The 19,356-nt window shown below is 39.4% G+C and overlaps 2 protein-coding genes across 4 annotated transcripts; both read right to left on the bottom strand.

The window, feature by feature from the left end:
- Positions 1 to 320: 320 nt before the first annotated feature.
- On the bottom strand, positions 321 to 15,948 carry cnpy1 (canopy FGF signaling regulator 1). Of its 3 annotated transcripts, none has more exons than XM_068648646.1 (6): positions 15,808 to 15,948; positions 8,685 to 8,786; positions 8,365 to 8,480; positions 2,743 to 2,955; positions 940 to 1,036; positions 321 to 467 (listed from the first exon to the last, which is right to left on the bottom strand). In XM_068648646.1, the coding sequence occupies exons 2-6, from the start codon at positions 8,770 to 8,772 to the stop codon at positions 427 to 429; spliced, it is 555 nt and encodes a 184-aa protein (XP_068504747.1). In that variant the 5' UTR covers positions 8,773 to 8,786; positions 15,808 to 15,948; the 3' UTR covers positions 321 to 426. The 3 variants fall into 3 exon arrangements, with proteins under 3 accessions (XP_068504747.1, XP_049603106.1, XP_049603107.1); XM_049747149.2 differs by lacking the exon at positions 15,808 to 15,948 and adding an exon at positions 10,220 to 10,371; XM_049747150.2 differs by lacking the exon at positions 15,808 to 15,948 and adding an exon at positions 9,108 to 9,145.
- A 40-nt stretch (positions 15,949 to 15,988) lies between these two features.
- atg10 (ATG10 autophagy related 10 homolog (S. cerevisiae)) lies at positions 15,989 to 18,144 on the bottom strand. Its single transcript, XM_049747148.2, has 7 exons — positions 18,048 to 18,144; positions 17,442 to 17,545; positions 17,232 to 17,372; positions 16,841 to 17,000; positions 16,423 to 16,520; positions 16,254 to 16,351; positions 15,989 to 16,135 (listed from the first exon to the last, which is right to left on the bottom strand). The coding sequence occupies exons 2-7, from the start codon at positions 17,541 to 17,543 to the stop codon at positions 16,000 to 16,002; spliced, it is 735 nt and encodes a 244-aa protein (XP_049603105.1). The 5' UTR covers positions 17,544 to 17,545; positions 18,048 to 18,144; the 3' UTR covers positions 15,989 to 15,999.
- Positions 18,145 to 19,356: the final 1,212 nt, after the last annotated feature.

Here is a 19,356-nt window from a genome sequence, read left to right as displayed (position 1 = left end):
TTTTTTTATCATTTCTAATATTTCTTTGAAGTATGAATTTATCAAGTATTATGCTCAAGAAAAAAAGTCTCATTGTACATGGGAAAGAACCTAATATGTGAAGATACCTTCAGATTACCACAGTTACGTAACTCAACAAAATCCATTACGTTTAGAAGCAACTTTGTGTACCATATCACCTGTTACACATTTTATTCCCCAGACAAAATGAACTTTTATATATTTTTTATAGAACAAACTGCAGCTACGATCATGCACTCCATTTGTTAGAAGTTTAGTAGTTGCTCACCACAAAGCATTAATTATAAACTTCAGAAAAATATTGATAAAATATTTATTTAGTTCCTTTTTAAAAACAAACAAAAGGAGGTTTGATTTTCCATTTCATTTAAACAAAGTTGGTCACACTTTTTTTATACATAAAAACTATAACTCATCATTTCTTTTACTGGCGTCATTACAGTAGTCTGGAAAAAAGCAGAAAAAAAAGTGTAGGTCAGCAAGTTGATTAATTGATATTGCAATTGATAAAAAATTTATTTGAGATGCCGCAGACCCAAAATGATCACGTTATTTTCGCTTCCTGATCGCATTTCGTTATTAATTAAAGAGCTCGGCATGATTTCACTTAAGTATGTCTAACAGGGTTAACGGACGCTAATTGTATTTCAGTAGTTAGGAACAATTAACAAAAACTAACTTATTATATAATATGTACACATTGGGGCGCGGATAGTTATATCACACCCCGAATATCAAGAGAAATGCTTTAAAACGTGATTTGTTGCCCTTATTATGTTTTGATGTATGCATCCAAAACCCACAAGAATGTTAAGACCAAATATCTACTTGAAGTAAATAGTGATGGGATATCCTGTTGGGTAAATTGACAAAAACCCGACTTACGTGCTAAATAATGTGTGAGGGGAAATACGGTACCTGAAACAATGTTGCATAACTCCTTTTGCGCATCCTCTGTGTTCTGGCTGAAAAGAGCGATGATATCATCCTCTAGCTCCTCTACAATGATTTCACACTGAGAGGGGAAAAAAAACATTAGAGAAGAAAGATTTGGCCTGGAGGTAAAAGTAGAGCAGCTTGGCCATGCGTATACTCATACACACACAGTATTGTCTTATGTATTTTTTTTTTTTTTACACAATGGACGACCGCTGTTTGCAGGGCTGAGGCCATTTTCCCCCCACTGCTTGCCCAACTGTTCGGCCATTTTGACGGCTCCGATTCACGCGTTTTATTCTGCTTGCGAAGTGTTGCATCCTGCTGCCGTTGCCTCAAACGGCACGGGTTTGATACCCGGTCAGTACCACAGATGAAAAGTAGGTAGGTTGTGTCAGGGTTATCAAACATGTGCCCAAAAAAAATAATGCGAGTGACTCGCTGTGGCGAAAGCTGACGGAACAAGCCAAAAGTCACAGCAACATGAACGTTGCATTTATCAATCTGACTCATCAATTTCGTATATCTTTGGGAATTTTCCAAATGATTAACAAATCAGAATCCTGACCGTGAAATACATCCACCAACTGATTTGAAGAAAGAGGTTGACAAAGACTTTGAAACTTGTTTTGGCTTCAAAACTAAACCGTTTACACGCCCGTTTTTGCCCTGACCTCTGTGTACCTTTAAAATTGGGTTCAAAGTTCAGAGTAGCCACGATTTTGCATTTTGGGTCTTGTCGCTGCTGTGTTTGCACTGAAGTCCTTACCAATTGTGTTCTTTGTCTCAGCTTTTACATGATTCATTTCTTGTAACAACCAATTACTGGCTTTAAATCAACATTTCATCTTATCCTGGTGTGATTGTGTATTCGTAAAACATCCCAAAACAGATATATGCGTAACACTCATCTCTATCACTTACAAAAGGATTGAGGTCATGATAGATCATCATACTAATATTGCATTCAAGAAGAGCTCCCATTCTCGATGAACACATCGAAAATTTCAAGTCATCAAACTAAAACCACTGCATAACACACATCTCCGAAACTCATAAGATAAACACTTAACAGCTCTTGTCAAACAGTTATTCTTATTATCATTATTAATGTATCTGGCTGTGTTATTTAAGGTATATCCTTTTTGGTGATGAATGTTATGAGAGTGTGAATGGAAAGATGTAGAAAAAGGGATTAGAATGGAAGGATTTAAATAATAATCCTTGGTACTTGGTAAAAGCAAAATCACCCCTTCACCCCTCAATACCACCGGGCAGGGATTCTTGCGATGAAAAGCAATTCTTTCCTTCTACAATTAAATTAGTCGTATATTTAGTTGTTTTTTTTTCAGTTTTACATTATTAACAACTAATAATGAGTCTGGACCCGTGACTAGAGCATATAAACCTAAATTCAAGTAAAATGGAAAATCCAAGGGTACTAATTCAATAAATTCAATTTTTAATGTTTAATTTGACTAAAATGCCCCTGAAAAAAAATCATAAACCATTTAGAAATCATGATATGGACCTTATTTTAAATCTTGTATAACTCATGGGGTCTAGATTTATGCTGAACTTTAACTTGAGCACCTTTGGACGCAGAGTTAAAATGTTCAAATGCATAACCAAAACGTTAATAAACTATGATTTATTTTAGACTACATTGAAATAAATCAAATGTTACAGTGCTCTATCAAGCTCGTTTTTTAAAATGTCTCAATGTCTATGATAATTCGGCAGGATCAAAAAGCCTACAGAAATGTGTCCAGCTTTTGCACTCACTGCGAACTTCAAGGCATTGGGAGCTTCAGGTCCGTCGAACTGGAAGTTTTTAAGGTCAGGGAAGTCCCCAGTGGGCCCACTGCTCCGAGGTGCGAACCTTATGTATTGTTTTTTCTGGGTATCAGGGTCCACGTGGAGGGCATAGTCACTCATGGAATTGCAAACTCCATCCAAGAGCTCACTGAGGTGAGTCTCAGAACGAGCTAGAGGTACCTGGGACACACACACGCACACACACACACACACACACACACACACACACACACACACACACACACACACACACAAATAAGGGGGGAGGCTAACTGAGATTGTAGACTATTGTGTTACTTCCTAAACATGTCATTATTTTCTTCAAATCAATTCCTTTGTTAGAAAAATCGATGTAAAATGGACCCTTTGCAAAATCTAAAAATTCAAAGCAATAACAAACAAGTATTCAAACTAGTCAACGTAAACATCGAAATTGTGCGTCACGGTAATGGCAAGTAAAAAAACAGAAACTAATGAAAGAACTCTTTAAAACCTCCATAAGTCCTTTGGAGTGCCCTTGTGTCAGCTGTCTTACACCACAAGACTCTGTAGGTCAGCAGTATGACCTATTTCTGCCTGGTTTTCTTCATCCCCACTAACAACCCTCACCCCCCAACTCTGACTTTTAACCTGTGCCAATACCTCCCCATCGCTCCATCCAAACCCCACGCTCTTTTTCCTGTGCAAGACAAAACAGAGAGCAGCCAAGTCTAGACGGGTCAAGCCAGGTGCAGCGCCCTGACCAGCCCCGGAAGGACACCCGTATCTGGGGCTCTGTGGTGATGCATGGGGGAGCAGGAGGTGGGGACAGGGCAATGAAAAGGGCAAAAGAAACTGACCAGGGCTGGGAAAAAACACAGAGGGGTGCATTTCCTTTGGAGCATGGTCGTCAAAGGAGATGGAAAACGCAGGGGGGGCTCAACAGAAGCCAAGTACAGGGTAAAAAGCCCACTTTTTCATCTGCTCCATCCTCCAATGATCAAACAGAAGAAATCTTCCTTGTCTTTTTTTTTTCCTCCCCATTCAAAAGTGGACAACTGTTACTGTGGTAACTAAAGTTCGGCGGGAAGGATGGAAGCAATATTTGAAGATGAATAAAGACTCGGATATGTTCATTTAGCTTTTGTCACTTTATTGCGCTTCCTTCTGCGCCATTTGCAGACATTCCGTGTAGTTTCCTCCAACATCATCTATTAATTTGCATTTGTCTTCTGCGACTCTTTTCTACTTGCAATAGCAGTACTAAAATCCTTAAAGCAATCACTAATCCCCCCCGTCGGACTCTTCCACATGCGTTTCATTCAAGGAGAAATGTGAGTCATTCAGAAGAGGATCCCTTGAGCTTGTGCACAGGAGGAAGGAAGTTGGCGGAACAACAGAATGTTACAGCACCAGGGCAAAGGCTGAAGGGCGAGCAATGAAGGATGTAGGTCACCCCCCAGCCCATGATGATGAGGTTCAGATGTCAATCTTTATCTGTCCGCACTAACTTTTTGCCATATTAGATACTTTCATTGCATGGGCATGTGTTCATTTAATCCTTATGTACTTTTTTAAAATTGTCTCACAGCCCACAATCATTTTCACGACAGACACAATTATTATTGTCCCCCCCAAAAAATAAAGTGAAACTATTTATTAAACATTCACCTAGTAACGGGCATTGAATGAAAAATATTTCATGACTATTCCTTGACTTTATTACTCTCATCCAGAGGGGAAAGAAAAAAAAAAAACTTTTCCTGTCCAACACAACAAAACCATGTTGGTCCATTGCAGCCCTTGGGCTTGTGTCTGTGTCATTATCATGCCATGCTACAAAATGGTTTAGAATTAAACCCCTTCCTTGCCAGTTGCAGCGCTGTGAAAAGGAGCTGTCAGTCACTGTGTTGTTTGAAGAATGAGGTGGAGGGGGGTGCATGGGGGGCAATCGGTTGGGCCAGAGAATAGGCTTCTCAGGGATGCTATCCTCCATTCAATTCCCATTGGAGAGGGCGCCATTATTACACCGCTGTGGACGGGGGCCTTTCACTTTCATTGTCCTGCTAAAATGGGCCAATGAAGACCCATTAAAAAAATAATAATAATAATATTGACTCGGAAGCAGATGGATGAAAATATAAAATGAAATGTACTTGTCGATGCAAATGAAAACAGTAGAGTAAAAAGGTTTGATAGGAGAACTTCATTATGCCCATTGGGTGATATGTAATTGAGTTGCTGTAATTTATATTCAGTCTTGGAAGAGCTCAAAAATACTGACTTAGCCTACAGCTATTTTATGTCAGCATTTCAGAAGAAGATTGGAGGACAGCTGTGACATATGCAGTGGTGTGACACTTGAGGATATTTTTCACTAGGGAAGTTAAATTGGTTAATTTCCTTTGACTAATAATGGGAGCTGGATTTTAAATATAAAAATGTGAGCCTTGCTTATTATGTGAATCAAGGGAGCAGATGAGACAAAAACTAAAATTTTGAAGAAAGAATCACATGCTAAAGAAACGACGTGAAATGAGAAGTGCCAAAAACCCTGAAGAATGACAATGCAAGACAATTTGTGTGCAGCTGGATTCAAAATAGAAGGCTGCAAAATCAAACAGTCAACTTTATAAATTGAAAATAATTTGCTATATCATTAGCATCAAACGTTTCTGCTAACTTGCTAATCAGTTAGTTGGCCTATTTAAATGGTGACAAAGACACTGTCCCACAGAAATGTGCAAGGACATGGCCTCAGGAGGAAAATTGATGAAAAAAAGACAGATAATACAAATGGCAATAAAAGAGCCCAGAACAACCTCCTAAAAAAATTAAAGGTGAACTCCAAGGTCATGCATCAGTGTCGGTTCCGTCATTGTTTGAGCTAAAGTGTACTTCGTGGAGGACACCACTGTTGAAAGAAAATCATAAAAAATTAATCCTGGAATTTGCCAAACTGTGTTGACAAGGCACAAAGCGTCTGGGAGACTATCTTATGGACAGATGGGACCAAAATTAAATGTTATGTTCTGGGGCTGCTTTGCTACATCTGGCACAGGGTGTCTTGAATCTTTGCATGGTACAATGAAATCTCAAGACTATCAAGGGATTCTTGAGAGAAATGTGCTGCTCAGTGTCAGAAAGCTTGGTCTATGGGTCTTGCAACGGGAAATGACCCAAAACACAAAGCTAAGAACATCGACAAATGTCTAAGAGCAAAACATTGGACTATTTTTAAGTGGCTGTAAACATCTGTGGAAAGCAGTTTGCTCATGAAGAATGAGCCAAAATATTGTCTGAGAGTGACAGAAATATCATTGCAAGTTATTTCTCTCATCTTTTCATTGGTTTGGGAACATAAACTAGCTTTATTCCGTCACATTTCTGGAGCATGATATCATGTGTCACTGTGTAAGCACACCATTGTGCATCTTCTCATTCTCAATGCATGACTTCCCACCGGTCGCTATGAGATCAACTTGCCTTAAAACTAAGTTCAATGTCTTTGGAAATCTTAAATGTGTCATTGTTACAGCAGGCAGGTTTAACTTTTGTGTCACTGAGCAGCCCCACAGCCCCAGGAAGTCCTACTGTGAAGAGGCCAAAGAGCAGAGACTTAAAACCAGCAAATCCTTCTCGCTGATGGCATCTAAGCTGTGACATCCCTCCCTCTCTGATTCACACTAGGTCAAAAGCTGTTGAAAAGGAGGGAGCTGGGAGGGCATGGGATCAAGGTTTGGCTTCTTCTGTGGTTCAGTAACATTTGATTGACTAAACGACAGGTGGAGGATTGTGTCAGCAAAGGGCAGAGGAGGAGCTCATCCCTGAACTAAACTGACGACTAGAATGGTAACAATTGTCCACAAAGACGCAAAATTTGGGCAAAGGTTTATGAATTAAATGCATGAATATGACATTAAAATAGTGTGTGCAACTCATTTGAAATAATTCATTCATTTGAATTTTTGTCGTGGAGTTTAAAAAAGGAAAAAAAGTTTGACACAAATATTATTATCGTGACTACAGTAAGTACTGTAGTAAATAGTGAGCGCCACCTAGTGGAAGAAGCAGGATAATGGGCAGAATCTACGTACGTGTTTTTTAATGACGATATATCGATTGCGGACGATTCATTTTACACCACTCAAAATAAATCACAGTACAAATCTTTGTCGAGTTATTTTATCTCCGACAACAGATCTGAAATATTGTAAGCGGTAAAATCCGACAAGTGGTTTGAAAGGGAAGAAAATCACAACCCTCGAAGTGAGTCAACGTTTGAGCATTGAACAGGACCATACTTCCGGAAAACAAGCCATCTACAGATAACAGAAAGGGACAAAAAGAGTAGAAAGAATCATATTGACACCAGTACAATCTCAGCAGGGCTAGACATCTTTCAACAAATAAAAAAAATAAAATAAACCACCGCCTTTTCCGACTTGTTATAATCATTGTGGCTTCTGGAGACAAACAATATTTCGGACACGCCCGTAAAATCAATCTTAGAATTAATTAGTAAATGCTCCATTTGTTCTCTCTTGTAGGCCAGACTCCATACATTTAAATGACCTCCATTAGGTTCGTGTTATTTTACAGGGGGATGAACGACATAGGCCGACATGTATCTCTCCAAAGAGAAATAATTTGATGCACGATCGATTAGATTGAATTCAATGCACTCACATCTAAGTCAATCAAAAACAATTTTCCGATTTAAATTATTTGTCACACCACTAGCCAAAATACTAAAACAATGTCAAACTGTATTGTCATTACTACACCAAATGTGTTGACTAACCCTAAAGAACACAATCCAGTACTTATTTCAACAAACAAAAATGAAACAGCCCTTTGCCTGTCTTAATAGTAGCACAAATTGAAGCCCCCTTTTTTTTGCAGTCGCTCCCCTTTTCTCATTTGCTCCAACTAATCAATGCAGATGTCACTGCCAGTCTAACAGGAACTAATCCTGGGAAATCAATACTAGCTAGACACCTTATGATAGCCTGGCCCTTGGAGAATAAAGGATATCCTTGCTCCAGTGGGACGCAACCTTATTAGGCCTGCAACAATAATCTGAATCCAAAGTACTGGTGTGTTCAAACGCTATCGCTGTATCTGTCATTCTCTCAAATGTACGCACATACACACGGTCATGATCCTATTGTGTATTTTGCTTCCTCAGTTGCCAAGGTAGTGTAGCCGAATGGATTATTCCGTGCACACCTGATCTTCTTGACAAACAACCTTGGTTGTTAAATTTGGGAGAAACAGAAGATATATCCTATTTGGATACCGTTTGCCTTAGAAAAATCATAATCACCATTATTCTGTTCAATAGCGTAATCACAATTATTTACACGATTATGTTTTTGAAACTGTTAAATCATGTTTTGAGTATGTTTGGAACAGCATTTATTGAACATGTTTAAAAAAAAAACACTCGTTTACATTGTTGGGAAATTTCATTTTCTACACAAACTAGTTCAGGTCACAAATTTAAGAAGGCACCCTCCTACTTTAGTTTTGTATTACCAATTCCGTATTTTGTTTTTTGCCTTCTCTATGATGCTTTTAATCACTGTATGTATCTGTGTAATTTACCTTTTTGTCTTTCATGGTTCCATCTGGATTGAGTCTAAAGCTGCCAATATTAATCATTTTCTTTGGGTCCACTTGATCAATTGAGTGATTCAATTCATCCACAATTGCACGGCAAGCTGGAAAACACAGGTTAGGGTTAGGGCTAGATGCGATTTGGTTGCCGGAAATCCTAGTGTACAGTTCACATTATATTCAAATAGTTTTGCAGTTGAAAAATGTACACTTTGGTGGTTACAATCTTATACATTCGCCAAAGCTTGCAACGAAAATGTTGCATGGAGTCAGTATGGTGTCATAGAAAATAATACCAAATAACTCACCAGAACAGTATAATGTCGGGTCCCTCTTTGCCTGGTTGCGACAAATGAAGAGAAACAGCACAGTTATCTGTAGAATCCATTGGCCCATAGTGTTTTGTTAACCTAGAGAGAGAGTGCGTCGAAATGTTAGTGACATTTCAGCAAGCTGAACATTGGCATTTATATAATAGGTCTATATGTAAAAATGATGTCAGCACTAAAATTCATCCCATAAAAAAAAAATTAAGGGCTTTCTGGGGATGAGATTTATGACAAACTGGCCCGCCCACTTTTGGAGCTCAGCTTCCAGTTTTTTATAGTTAGGAAGCAAGTCACTCTTGCATAAAACACTGAACATGCAGGAGACAACCGGCGCGTCGTGATATTTCATATTCAGTCAGCATGTTTCTGTCAGTATGTAAAATGGGCGTCCATGGAACGTACTTGACCGGGTTAGGGACGGTAGAGGGGTGTAGTCATATTCTTCAGTAAAAGTGGTCGTTTCTGAAGGCATTAGTTATTTTATTAATATTTCTCCAAAATAAATGGATAAAATAGATGTCAATTTTCCACAAATACATTAAGAGACCATCGCGGCTGGATTGTCAGTTACTATAGGACACTTCTAACTAGTGTGCATTTCCAAGTAGAGAATTATAGAAAACACAGACAAATAAATTGGTAAATGTGCATTTCCAAGTAGAGAATTACAGAAAACGCAAATACAGTAATCCCTTGTTTATCGCGGATAATTTGTTCCAAAAAAACCACCCGCGATAAATGAAATCCGCGAAGTACGGTCACCAACAAGAAGTATTGGGCAGGCTAACGAGTTAGCGGGAAGATGCTAATTCGCGATCGTGCTAACACGCGAAAACTGACTTTTAAAGGAATGTAAACGAACATATGGAGTAATACTACATTGAGGTTAGACACATGATTCCTCAATTTAGAAGTTTTATTTTGACTTTTAAATGATTTTTTAATTTGGAAAAACAAATCCGCGAAGTAGTGATGCCGCGATATATGAAACGCGAAGTAGCGAGGGATCACTGTACCACAGGTGTTGGCTAGTGAAATTTTGGTGTGTGCGGGCGCGCATTTGGTACAAAACAGATTTGTAAAAAAAAGTAGCCAACATTCATATGGATGTATACGAGGTCCTTTGTTTGAACTGTAAAAGTTACTTGAAGACATATGGACATGGATACCTGATCCAATTTGTTGACTAGCAATCAATAGGTGAATTAAATTTTTTACAACTATTAAATAATTACTTCGTAGATGCCAATTTAAAAACGGTTCTATTTAGTTTTACACAAAATTTATTTTACGCTTTGTTTCTGCAATTTACGCGCCTGACCGTAACATGAAACCAAACATTCAATAATGTTGCATTGGAGCTTGGTACTCTTCCTAGAAGGCAGCGTCTTACTGAGAGCAAAAAATTCAAGCAAAAACCGGCTCACAGTGGACAAAGGGTTGTTCCCGATTAACTAAATACGGTGGTATAAAAACAACGAACAACTGTCATATATTGCATTTTCGGCTTTTACCTGTTTGGGACTTCACACGAACTGTCACAACAGGTCGGTCGTTTCAGGTTTCATTTGCATGACGGTACGACTGCCTGACTTCCTACAAACTTTCACAATTAAATATATGCAACCTGAACAACGCCAGTTGTTTTTGTGAGTGCAACCTCAAATGCCACATTATTGATATAACAACTCTCTACAGTCTGTAAAAAAATGTTTTCTTGCATTAGTGTTATTTATTGCGTCAACACAAAACAACTTATGTTTATTTTGAAAGCACACACACCAAACCTTACTATACCTACTTCCTTTCTTGACAATGTTCATTCCACTAATGCAACGTGCTTAACTGGAGTGTAGCCACGTTGAAGATCACGTTAACCAATCAAATTCAAGATCCCTAAATTTGATTTCAGCACCCCCAAAAGTGGTGACAGCTGTAATTTCACGGAATATATTTTATTGTAAAAATGATAAAACACTATATGTAAATGAAAAGAGGTTCTGGACTATGCCGGATTAAACAATATTATAAATGAATGTATTTTTCTATTTCTTTTTCATCTTTTATATTCTTTGTCTCATATCACTTATTAGAACAGGGAGGCTAATAAAATAAGAATTCCATTTAATTTGTCAGGGCCACTATAGCCTTTTTCTTGTGCATAATAAACCCCAGTCTTGAATATTTAGTAAATGCACATGTATTGATATATTGATATCTTGAATCTTCAATTGATGTACTGTATTTCATTTTATTGATTACTTCTTAGGGCTGTGTAGTACAGTGGAGCACTGGTTAGCACATCCGCCTCACAGTTCAGAAGTGCAGGGTCCCAATTCATGCTTCGGCCTTCCTGTGTGGATTTTTCTCTAGGGCCGGGCAGCATTCAGGAGTGGTCGAGTCAACAGGCAAGCTAGGTCGGCAAAGGGAGTCAGAACAGGAAACAGGCCGAGCGTAGAAACAGGTAACAAACAGACAAGTAGCAAGACAGACGAACCGACCAGGAGTGATGCAGGGTATAAGTAGTAGAGTTAAAGAGAGTAATGAGCAGAAGATGGGGGAGGGAGGGGCAGGAGCAGAGAAACGGAACTGTCCCAGGTGCTGATGGCACAGATACGTGACATATGGATGGATGGATGGATGGATGGATGGATGGATGGATGGATGGATGGATGGATGGATGGATGGACGAATGAACGATTACTGCTTAATAGCTGCAAAATAATAAATTAAGTTACACCGTTTCCCATCCCTAATGTTTCATTTTACATTTTAATGCATTTGCTTTCTACAGGCAGCTAGTTGTGTGACCTTGACAACAGGATGCTTTGTGTATCCGTGTGACGGCTATCAGTGACAGCAGAGCTTTTCACTCGATTTTCACTAAAGGCCAGCTCTGATAAACTCTGCCTCGCTGAAAGAAATATTGACGTCGTCTGTATCAAGGTGACAAGGTAATTGTTTTTCCTCCTAGTTTGTTTTAAACAACCCTGTATTCATTCTTTCTTTTATATAGTGGTACTTGTGTAAAGGATATGCAGTATTGATCAATTTAAAAATAGACTATCAGTGGTGCCAGTCACATTAATGAGACTTGGTTTATCTTGGATTGCTGTCTTTATTGTTGAGGTTATGTCCTTTGCTTTGACCCTTTCCTAATTCCGTACCAACAAAGTGAAATTACAAATAGCAGGAATTTATTATCCATGTTCAAATGAGCCTATGTGACTTAAAGTATTTACAGCATTTATTTCAGCATTTAATTCCTGATAAGAAAATGCAATTTGTTTTTAAGAGGTGAAACCCAACTGTTAAAATTGTTGTATCACAATGATATCTTAAAAAACAAAGAATAGAGATCTTGTTTTTAATTTTTATAGCTCAATAAATATTCTCTCTGATGAATTTACCTTTCTAATTTCACTGTTTCAAAGCCAGTGTGACAATGAACTCGTCTGGTGGGCACACCTCCAAAGTCACCAATTGGAGGTGTCATATGGAATCACTTCATTACGCCGTGTGAGGGAATTAAGCTTGACGTTCAGTGGCATGGCTGTAATGTGGGATTCAAAGTATTTAGGAAGATTGGCTGTCAGGTTAGATCCACTGCTTGTTTATATTGCAAACGTAAATTATCAGTGCCATCAAGTGTATTTTATATTTTTTTCAAAAATTTATATAATTGGTCTGACTACATGTGTGGGTGTCTTTATTTTTTCCATTTATTTATTTATTAATGATTTATTTATCATTTTTGACCAATCTAAAGTGTTAAAAATGGCTTGCTCTCTTTAATGCTACAATGCTAATGATTGTATCTCGCTTGTCCAGCGTGATATTGGATCGTCTCCAGTTACCTGAAGCCCTGATCAGAGAGCTCAATGGATTTTGATTAATTAAGACCTCAGACTCATGATTCCTGATCAAATATACAGGAGTTGACAGAAGTCACAGTGTGGTTATATTTTCGACCTAATGACGATAAACTGTCATGACGTCCCGGTGATGGACTCGTACACTAATGAGATGATAATCTCATTCAATTTCCTTCTTCATTCTTTGACTATACTGCTCAATTGTATTGGTCAGGAAATACAGTAGCCTACATACCAAACATTCCATAGATTCTGCTTTGTGCATTTTATGCATTTGCTCACTATACACTCGAGCCATGGCATTCCAGTCTGGATGCTGCTGTCTGGTGTGTGCTCATGTCAGCAGTGGAAATTGTACCATGGCTGAGCAGCCCAACATCTTCATTCAGCAACTGTCGCAATAATCTGACACACTCTTATCATCTCAGTACTGGAAAATTTCACTCAGTGTGTGCATGTGTAGAGTGCATGTGTGTAACAGAGAGGAGGGGCAAGAGAGAGAGAGCGAGGGAGAGAGAGACCAACAACACCTCTTGAAAAAAAAACTCTTGAATCTTGAATGAAGCATTCATCCACAGAGTGACACCAACACTATCCATTCATTTTCCGAACCGCTTATCATCACGAGGGTCGCGGGTGTGCAGGAGCCTATCCCCTCAGTCTTTGAGGCGACACCCTGAACTGGTCACCAGCCAATCACAGAGCACAACAACCATTCACACTCACAATCACACCAGCGGACAATTTGGAGTGGTCAATCGCTCTGCCGTGCATGTTTTGGGAATGCGGGAAGAAGATGTAGTACCCATGCAGGCTCGGGGAGAACATGCAAACTCCACAAAGGAAGGCCGAAGCATGAATTGGGACCCAGCACCTCTTCTGAACTGTGAACCAGTTCAGACTGCACCCCGTGATAGGCACGCCAGTGAAGGCAATATGGAAAATGGATGGATGGATGGATGGATGGATGGATGGATGGATGGATGGATGGATGGATGGATGGATGGATGGATGGATGGATGGATGGATGGATGGATGGATGGATGGATGGATGGATGGATGGATGGATGGATGGATGGATGGATGGATGGATGGATGGATGGATGGATGGATGGATGGATGGATGGATGGATGGATGGATGGATGGATGTTCATGTTCAATGTCCCTAAGCAGGCGCAGTGTTCCTGGTGATGGGCACAATGTCATTCAAGATATATCCTTGGGCTATTAATACCAATGATACCGCCATCATTAAAATATATAATGGAAAAAATGGAATAATTAAATCCTTGAGGCTCATATCACAGGATACCAGTTGTGTGAATGGAGGCGTATCAATGTTTACCAACCCTTACAAATGGCAAACAAGCATGACAAAACAGTGTGTTGTGTGCACACGTGTGTGTCTGTGTGCGTGTGTTCACGCGTGTGTGTATGTGAGCATGTGTGTGCCTGTGTGCATGGACAGCAGCTGCTACTTACTCTGTGTGTGTCTCTTAGGACCAAGTGAGGCTCTGACTATTTGTTGTGAAAGGGCATGAGTCCGTATGTTTGCTTAGGGAGACGTATGAAGGGCACGAAAATGAGACGGTGAACAAAAAAATCAGTCGAATAACGAGAAAACAGCAGGTACAAACTACAAAAAAATCAGCTACCTCCCCCAAAGTAATAGGAAATTACTTTGATTTCTTTAAATGTACAGTCTTTTGTGTACTCATCGCTGTAAAACAATTTTTTTTTTTTTTAAATATTTACATGATGAATGCAATCCTCTCTCCACCTCTTTAAATGTTTTAAAGTTTTGTTTTATGTAATTTAATTAATCGCAAGTTCGTTATTAATTTGCCAATCTACTTGAATAGTGGAGTATTATAAACATAGAATTAACTTAAACAGTGACCATTAAAAAGATTTAATTGACAGATTTTACAAGTACATTTTTCTTCTAAAAAAAATAAAATAAAATCTAAATATAGGTATCCAAACAGAAATATACAGAATGTTAAATAGCTACGCATGTTCAATCTCACGAAATACAAAACAAACATATGGGAAAGTCATGGCCCACACACACTGACATTGGACCACCCAAAACATTTTCTACCAGCAAACATACTGCACACATATACACACACACACACACACACACGCACGCACTCACACACACACAGAGTTAATCATGTGACCTTGATAATAGCATATGGTTCACTGTTCTCGTCCCATGAATCCCCACAGCAGATGCCTAATGTGCAAAAGTGGACACACATACGCACACATACACACACACATACACACACTTCATTTTCCATATGCAAACAAGCTGATTATATGCACGCCACTGATGAACAACAAACAAAAATATGTAGCATAAAGCTAATCACCATATGCAATGTGTATTTATCCAGAACTTTAAGATCTAATCCTCACATCTAACTCATTAAGAGTGGGAGGCTTCATTCTTTCTCGGACTTGGACTCAAAAGAGGCAGATGGCCAGGAGGAGGGAGACTGGAGGAGAAAGGGGAGGGTTGCTCTGGGAAGGGTTATGCATATGTGTTGAGATAACTGATATTAATCTCATTGATAATTAGTCTCCCAAGTGAGCCTAATTAATGGAAAATTAGGAAGTAGCTGCATGTTTTTAAGCAAGTCATTTTTCATATAGTATGGGGGGGGGGAGATCTTTCTGCCGTCAAGTGTGAATACACTTTTGTAGCAACATTTTCACCACACAGGTACGCCGGCGTTGGGTCCAATGGCAACGAGACGTAGCAATGTGTAGTAGCGGCTGCTGGGCATTCATATGAGGGGAAACTCAGCTCCGCCTCAGGCAGATCATCCAATCATCATGCAGGCAGCCTCATATACGCCCTGATGGGGGTTGGGGGGGGGGACCCTAACCCTAACCCAATCATTTTTCAGGTTTTCTGGGATGTGTGGGAACCCTGACAATTTGCAACTTGCTCATCCTTTTGTTTCTTCTCGAGGAATTTTGAGGTTAATGACAGCCGACAGATGCAAAACACGGAGTCGGGTGATATAAGTGCACATTGTGTTGTCATGTCACAGTGGATTTGTTTCGGTGACCTACACTAGCGGTTCCCAACCTTTTTTTTTGCGCCACGGACCGGTCACGTGTCAGACAATATTTTCACGGACCGGCCTTTATATAAATATATAAATAAATAATACATTTATAATGAAAACCGCATAAAAATAAAACTCACCATTAAGTATCTGCTCCGTAGCTTTGCGGGCTCGACCGGGGAAACAGGTTACGTGACTGGGACGAGCGTCTTGACTTTAATTAATTGATCGTCGATAAAAAAGTTTTTTTTTTCCGTGCGGCCCGGTACCAAATGACCCACGGACCGGTAACGGTCCACGGCCCGGTGGTTGAGGACCTCTGACCTACACAGTCAAGATGGTGAAACGGGCTGCAGAGAAGCTTCAGCCTGAGTGGGAGGAGACTGCAGGGTGGAGTACTTGAGGGAAACATCCAAACCCACCAGGGGGCCTACCACGCTGAGCCATGTCAAAATGTAGTTCGCTTGTCTACAGACACAAAAGCACAAAACACGTTTATACGTTTGTTTGTATATAAAATTACACCACCCTCTTGCCAGTCATGAAATGATGAAAACGATTAAGTCTCATGTCTGTTCCGTCTTACCTATGTTGCTCTGTTTCTAACTGCAGTACCGGTCTCATAAATTCTTCAGTTTTACACGGATGGATCATAAAGAAAGGCTGACCCAGCAGTGGATGCTCCTGCCGCAGAAATAAATAGCTGATAAAATACCTTAGTCACATTCAATATCCATATTAAAGTGATACACTACCTGCTGCGTGATAGTTGTCAACGGGCTGTGCTGCAATCGTGACCTGAAGTTTGGATGAACAAAACTCCACACTTCCTCCAGAGAAAGACTCCTTCCCTCTGATATACAGACAGAAGAAAGAAATAAAATAAAATAAGTGCAATGGAACATCGGAATTTAGGTGTCATTGAAGCCGTACGATTCAAATGTATTTTTCTATAGTTCTGTATTCTGGGTTATTATAAGGGTTGAAAAGAAGGTGGCCACACCGCTTTTTGTAGAGAATACTGAAATTCCACGTGCCATAGTTCCCAAATGCTCCAACTGACCAGAAATTTTAGATTTCATCTCAAGTATAGCATGTTTAATCAAACCTGCGGGATGATTCGCCATGTACTGACCCCACTTAGTGGTCATGAAGGGAATAAAAAGAACTAACCTAGAGTGGAGGCTCTAAAATAGAGCACAGGCGCCATATAGCTGCAGGAATACACGATGTGATACTCATACTGAAGTAAACTTCTGCTTCCATCTTCATCATATTCGTGACCAAAGTCATCAGTTGAGACGTAAACATCCGCTTGGTCAGCTGTAGCACCCTAGAGAGGACGAAAAGAGTTTATGAGTCGTCATTCATGCGTGCATCTATTGTCTTCTGCGCTAATCTGTGCCTGGAAATTCGATTTTTATTATTTGACTCTGACATATTGTTGGCAATGCTGCCCAAAGTCTCGACAACCCGACGTACAGGGGTGAAATAAATAACAATGAAAAGAAATCTGATGAACATTTTTCAAGAAAAAAAATGGACAGGTCTAGCAATTTTTCACCTCTTCTAGTTGATCACCTATGGTGTCGCAAGAAGTGCGTGACTCCAAGTCGGAACTCGAGCCGTCATGATTCCGTGTAGCCTGGGAATTTATGAAGACTGACTTGAGAGCAGTCTTTCTCATGTAGCCCTCTTCTGAACCCTAATGATAAACTCACATTAGTCACACATGCACAACAGATATCTTTGCCATAGAGTATAAATTCTTCACCTGGATGGGCTCCCAACTCCAGCCATCTCTTAACTGATCAGACAGCTTGAGGAGGACCTGACAGCATTGATGGAAGTTTTCTGCACCCTGCAGACAGCTCATTTCTGCACAGAAAGAATATGATTATGATGCCTCCGTAAATAAAGCTATGTAAAAACCTTGTGAATTATAACTAAGCCCATAAATATCGGTCGATCCTTCTCATGGACGATTGGCATAAAATTCCCTCCCACGTTCCCAAAACATGCATGGCAGACCGGATGGCAACGCAAGATGGCCGGAGGAGACTTCACTTTTCGCTACGGCAACTCAGAGGCATTACGGTACAACGTTGTTAACCAGGCATTGGTTTCACTCGAAAGTCATTCCGGCATCCAAAATCAAGGGGGCTAAAAGGCTAACTTTAGTTTAGTGCGGTAGCGAAAAAGATACAGAATGTTGACAAACATAAATTCAAAAGCAATAGTACATTCTTGCTATTTTGGTCGCGCTCACAAACAGCAATGTAATATTGTGTGACAAATTCGTTTAACGCATTTGCGTGCAGGTAAACGATAACGGGCTCAAAGTGCTACTCTATGACGACTTTGATTTGCAAAATCTTACCGATTTCTTGAGATACATTCCAAACAATTGCTCTTATAGCACGGGAGAAACCAGCGGCATCGAAGACGGAACCAAACTGTCATCACAACAAATCACGTGACTGCTGGTGTCCGCCCTCTAGATGACGTCACTCAGCGTCACAAAAAATCTGTAACAGAACGTACGAAAAAAAAAAAAGCCCAACGATATTTAAATCATATATTTTTGGGGGGCGAGCAGGTTACGTCTAATTCGACTGCAGAAAAAAATACACATTTATCAACTGACGTGACATACAAGACAATTAAGTCAACAGCAGGTTTATTATTTCTTGCCCCTGTGCCTTTATTAGCGGAACATGCGTATATCACGCAGCCATCCTCATACTGATTATATTTCGTTATATATTTATATTTATATTAAGTATTTGGGTTGGTTCTGTTAGTCGTTCATTCGTAGGTGTTGTATTTATTTTCACCAGTAGATGGCAGTGATGATACACAGATTGGCGAAAGCGAATATATCTCCGTAAAATAATCTGCTGTGATTTAAGATTTTTTCTAACGAATATTACCACAAACTGTCCTGCCCATTTTTGATTACTGATTTGGATTTTTATGTTTAAAAATGTGATGGCATTTTAATCATTTCTTTCTTCAAATAAATATCAGTCCAAGCCAGGAATTTGATTATGTTGGTCAAAGAAAAAACTGCAGTTCAGTCAATGGCAAAAATCCATTTATTGGAATAATGCAAAATAGAAGAACCTAAACATGAATGTTTTTATTTTTAGTCAAGTAAAATGGAATGTTTCCACAGCAAAACACAGCCAACACGAAGCTTTTTGCCGAGGTTAGATCAGACAGCTCGGTTCTGAGGGCAGTTACCCAAGAATGTTGCTTGGAATTTTTTCTAAAATGCAAACCTTGAAACGAACGAACCAAAAACAGAAATCCACACATTGATTTCCCCCCAGAAGCAATTATAATTTTTTTTCTTTTATCATTTACACTGAGAGAGAAAAAGTACCACAGAAGAACTTCATATCTTTTAGACAGAACTAATAGTATGATGACATTGCAAGAACAATACACTCTTGTTTACTTAATGCTGACAGTGACTTTTTTTTCTGGATTCCACTGGAAAAACACAAATGACAGGACAAGGGTATTCAACAGCAACATAACGGATGGATGGATGGATACTTGCTTAACCTTCAGCAGGAAATTGGACTTTTAGAAGAATGCAGAAGAAATAGTTTGTCTAGTGCTCAAATACCGAAAGCAGGTTTTCAAAGTGTGGGACTGCGAGTCTCCCCTCAGAACAGAAA

This window comes from Syngnathus scovelli, chromosome 17 (genome assembly GCF_024217435.2).
Source record: "Syngnathus scovelli strain Florida chromosome 17, RoL_Ssco_1.2, whole genome shotgun sequence".
NCBI classification, from domain to species: domain Eukaryota; kingdom Metazoa; phylum Chordata; class Actinopteri; order Syngnathiformes; family Syngnathidae; genus Syngnathus; species Syngnathus scovelli.
Note: the sequence above shows the minus strand (reverse complement) of the source record. Positions and strands in the feature narration are given on the sequence as shown.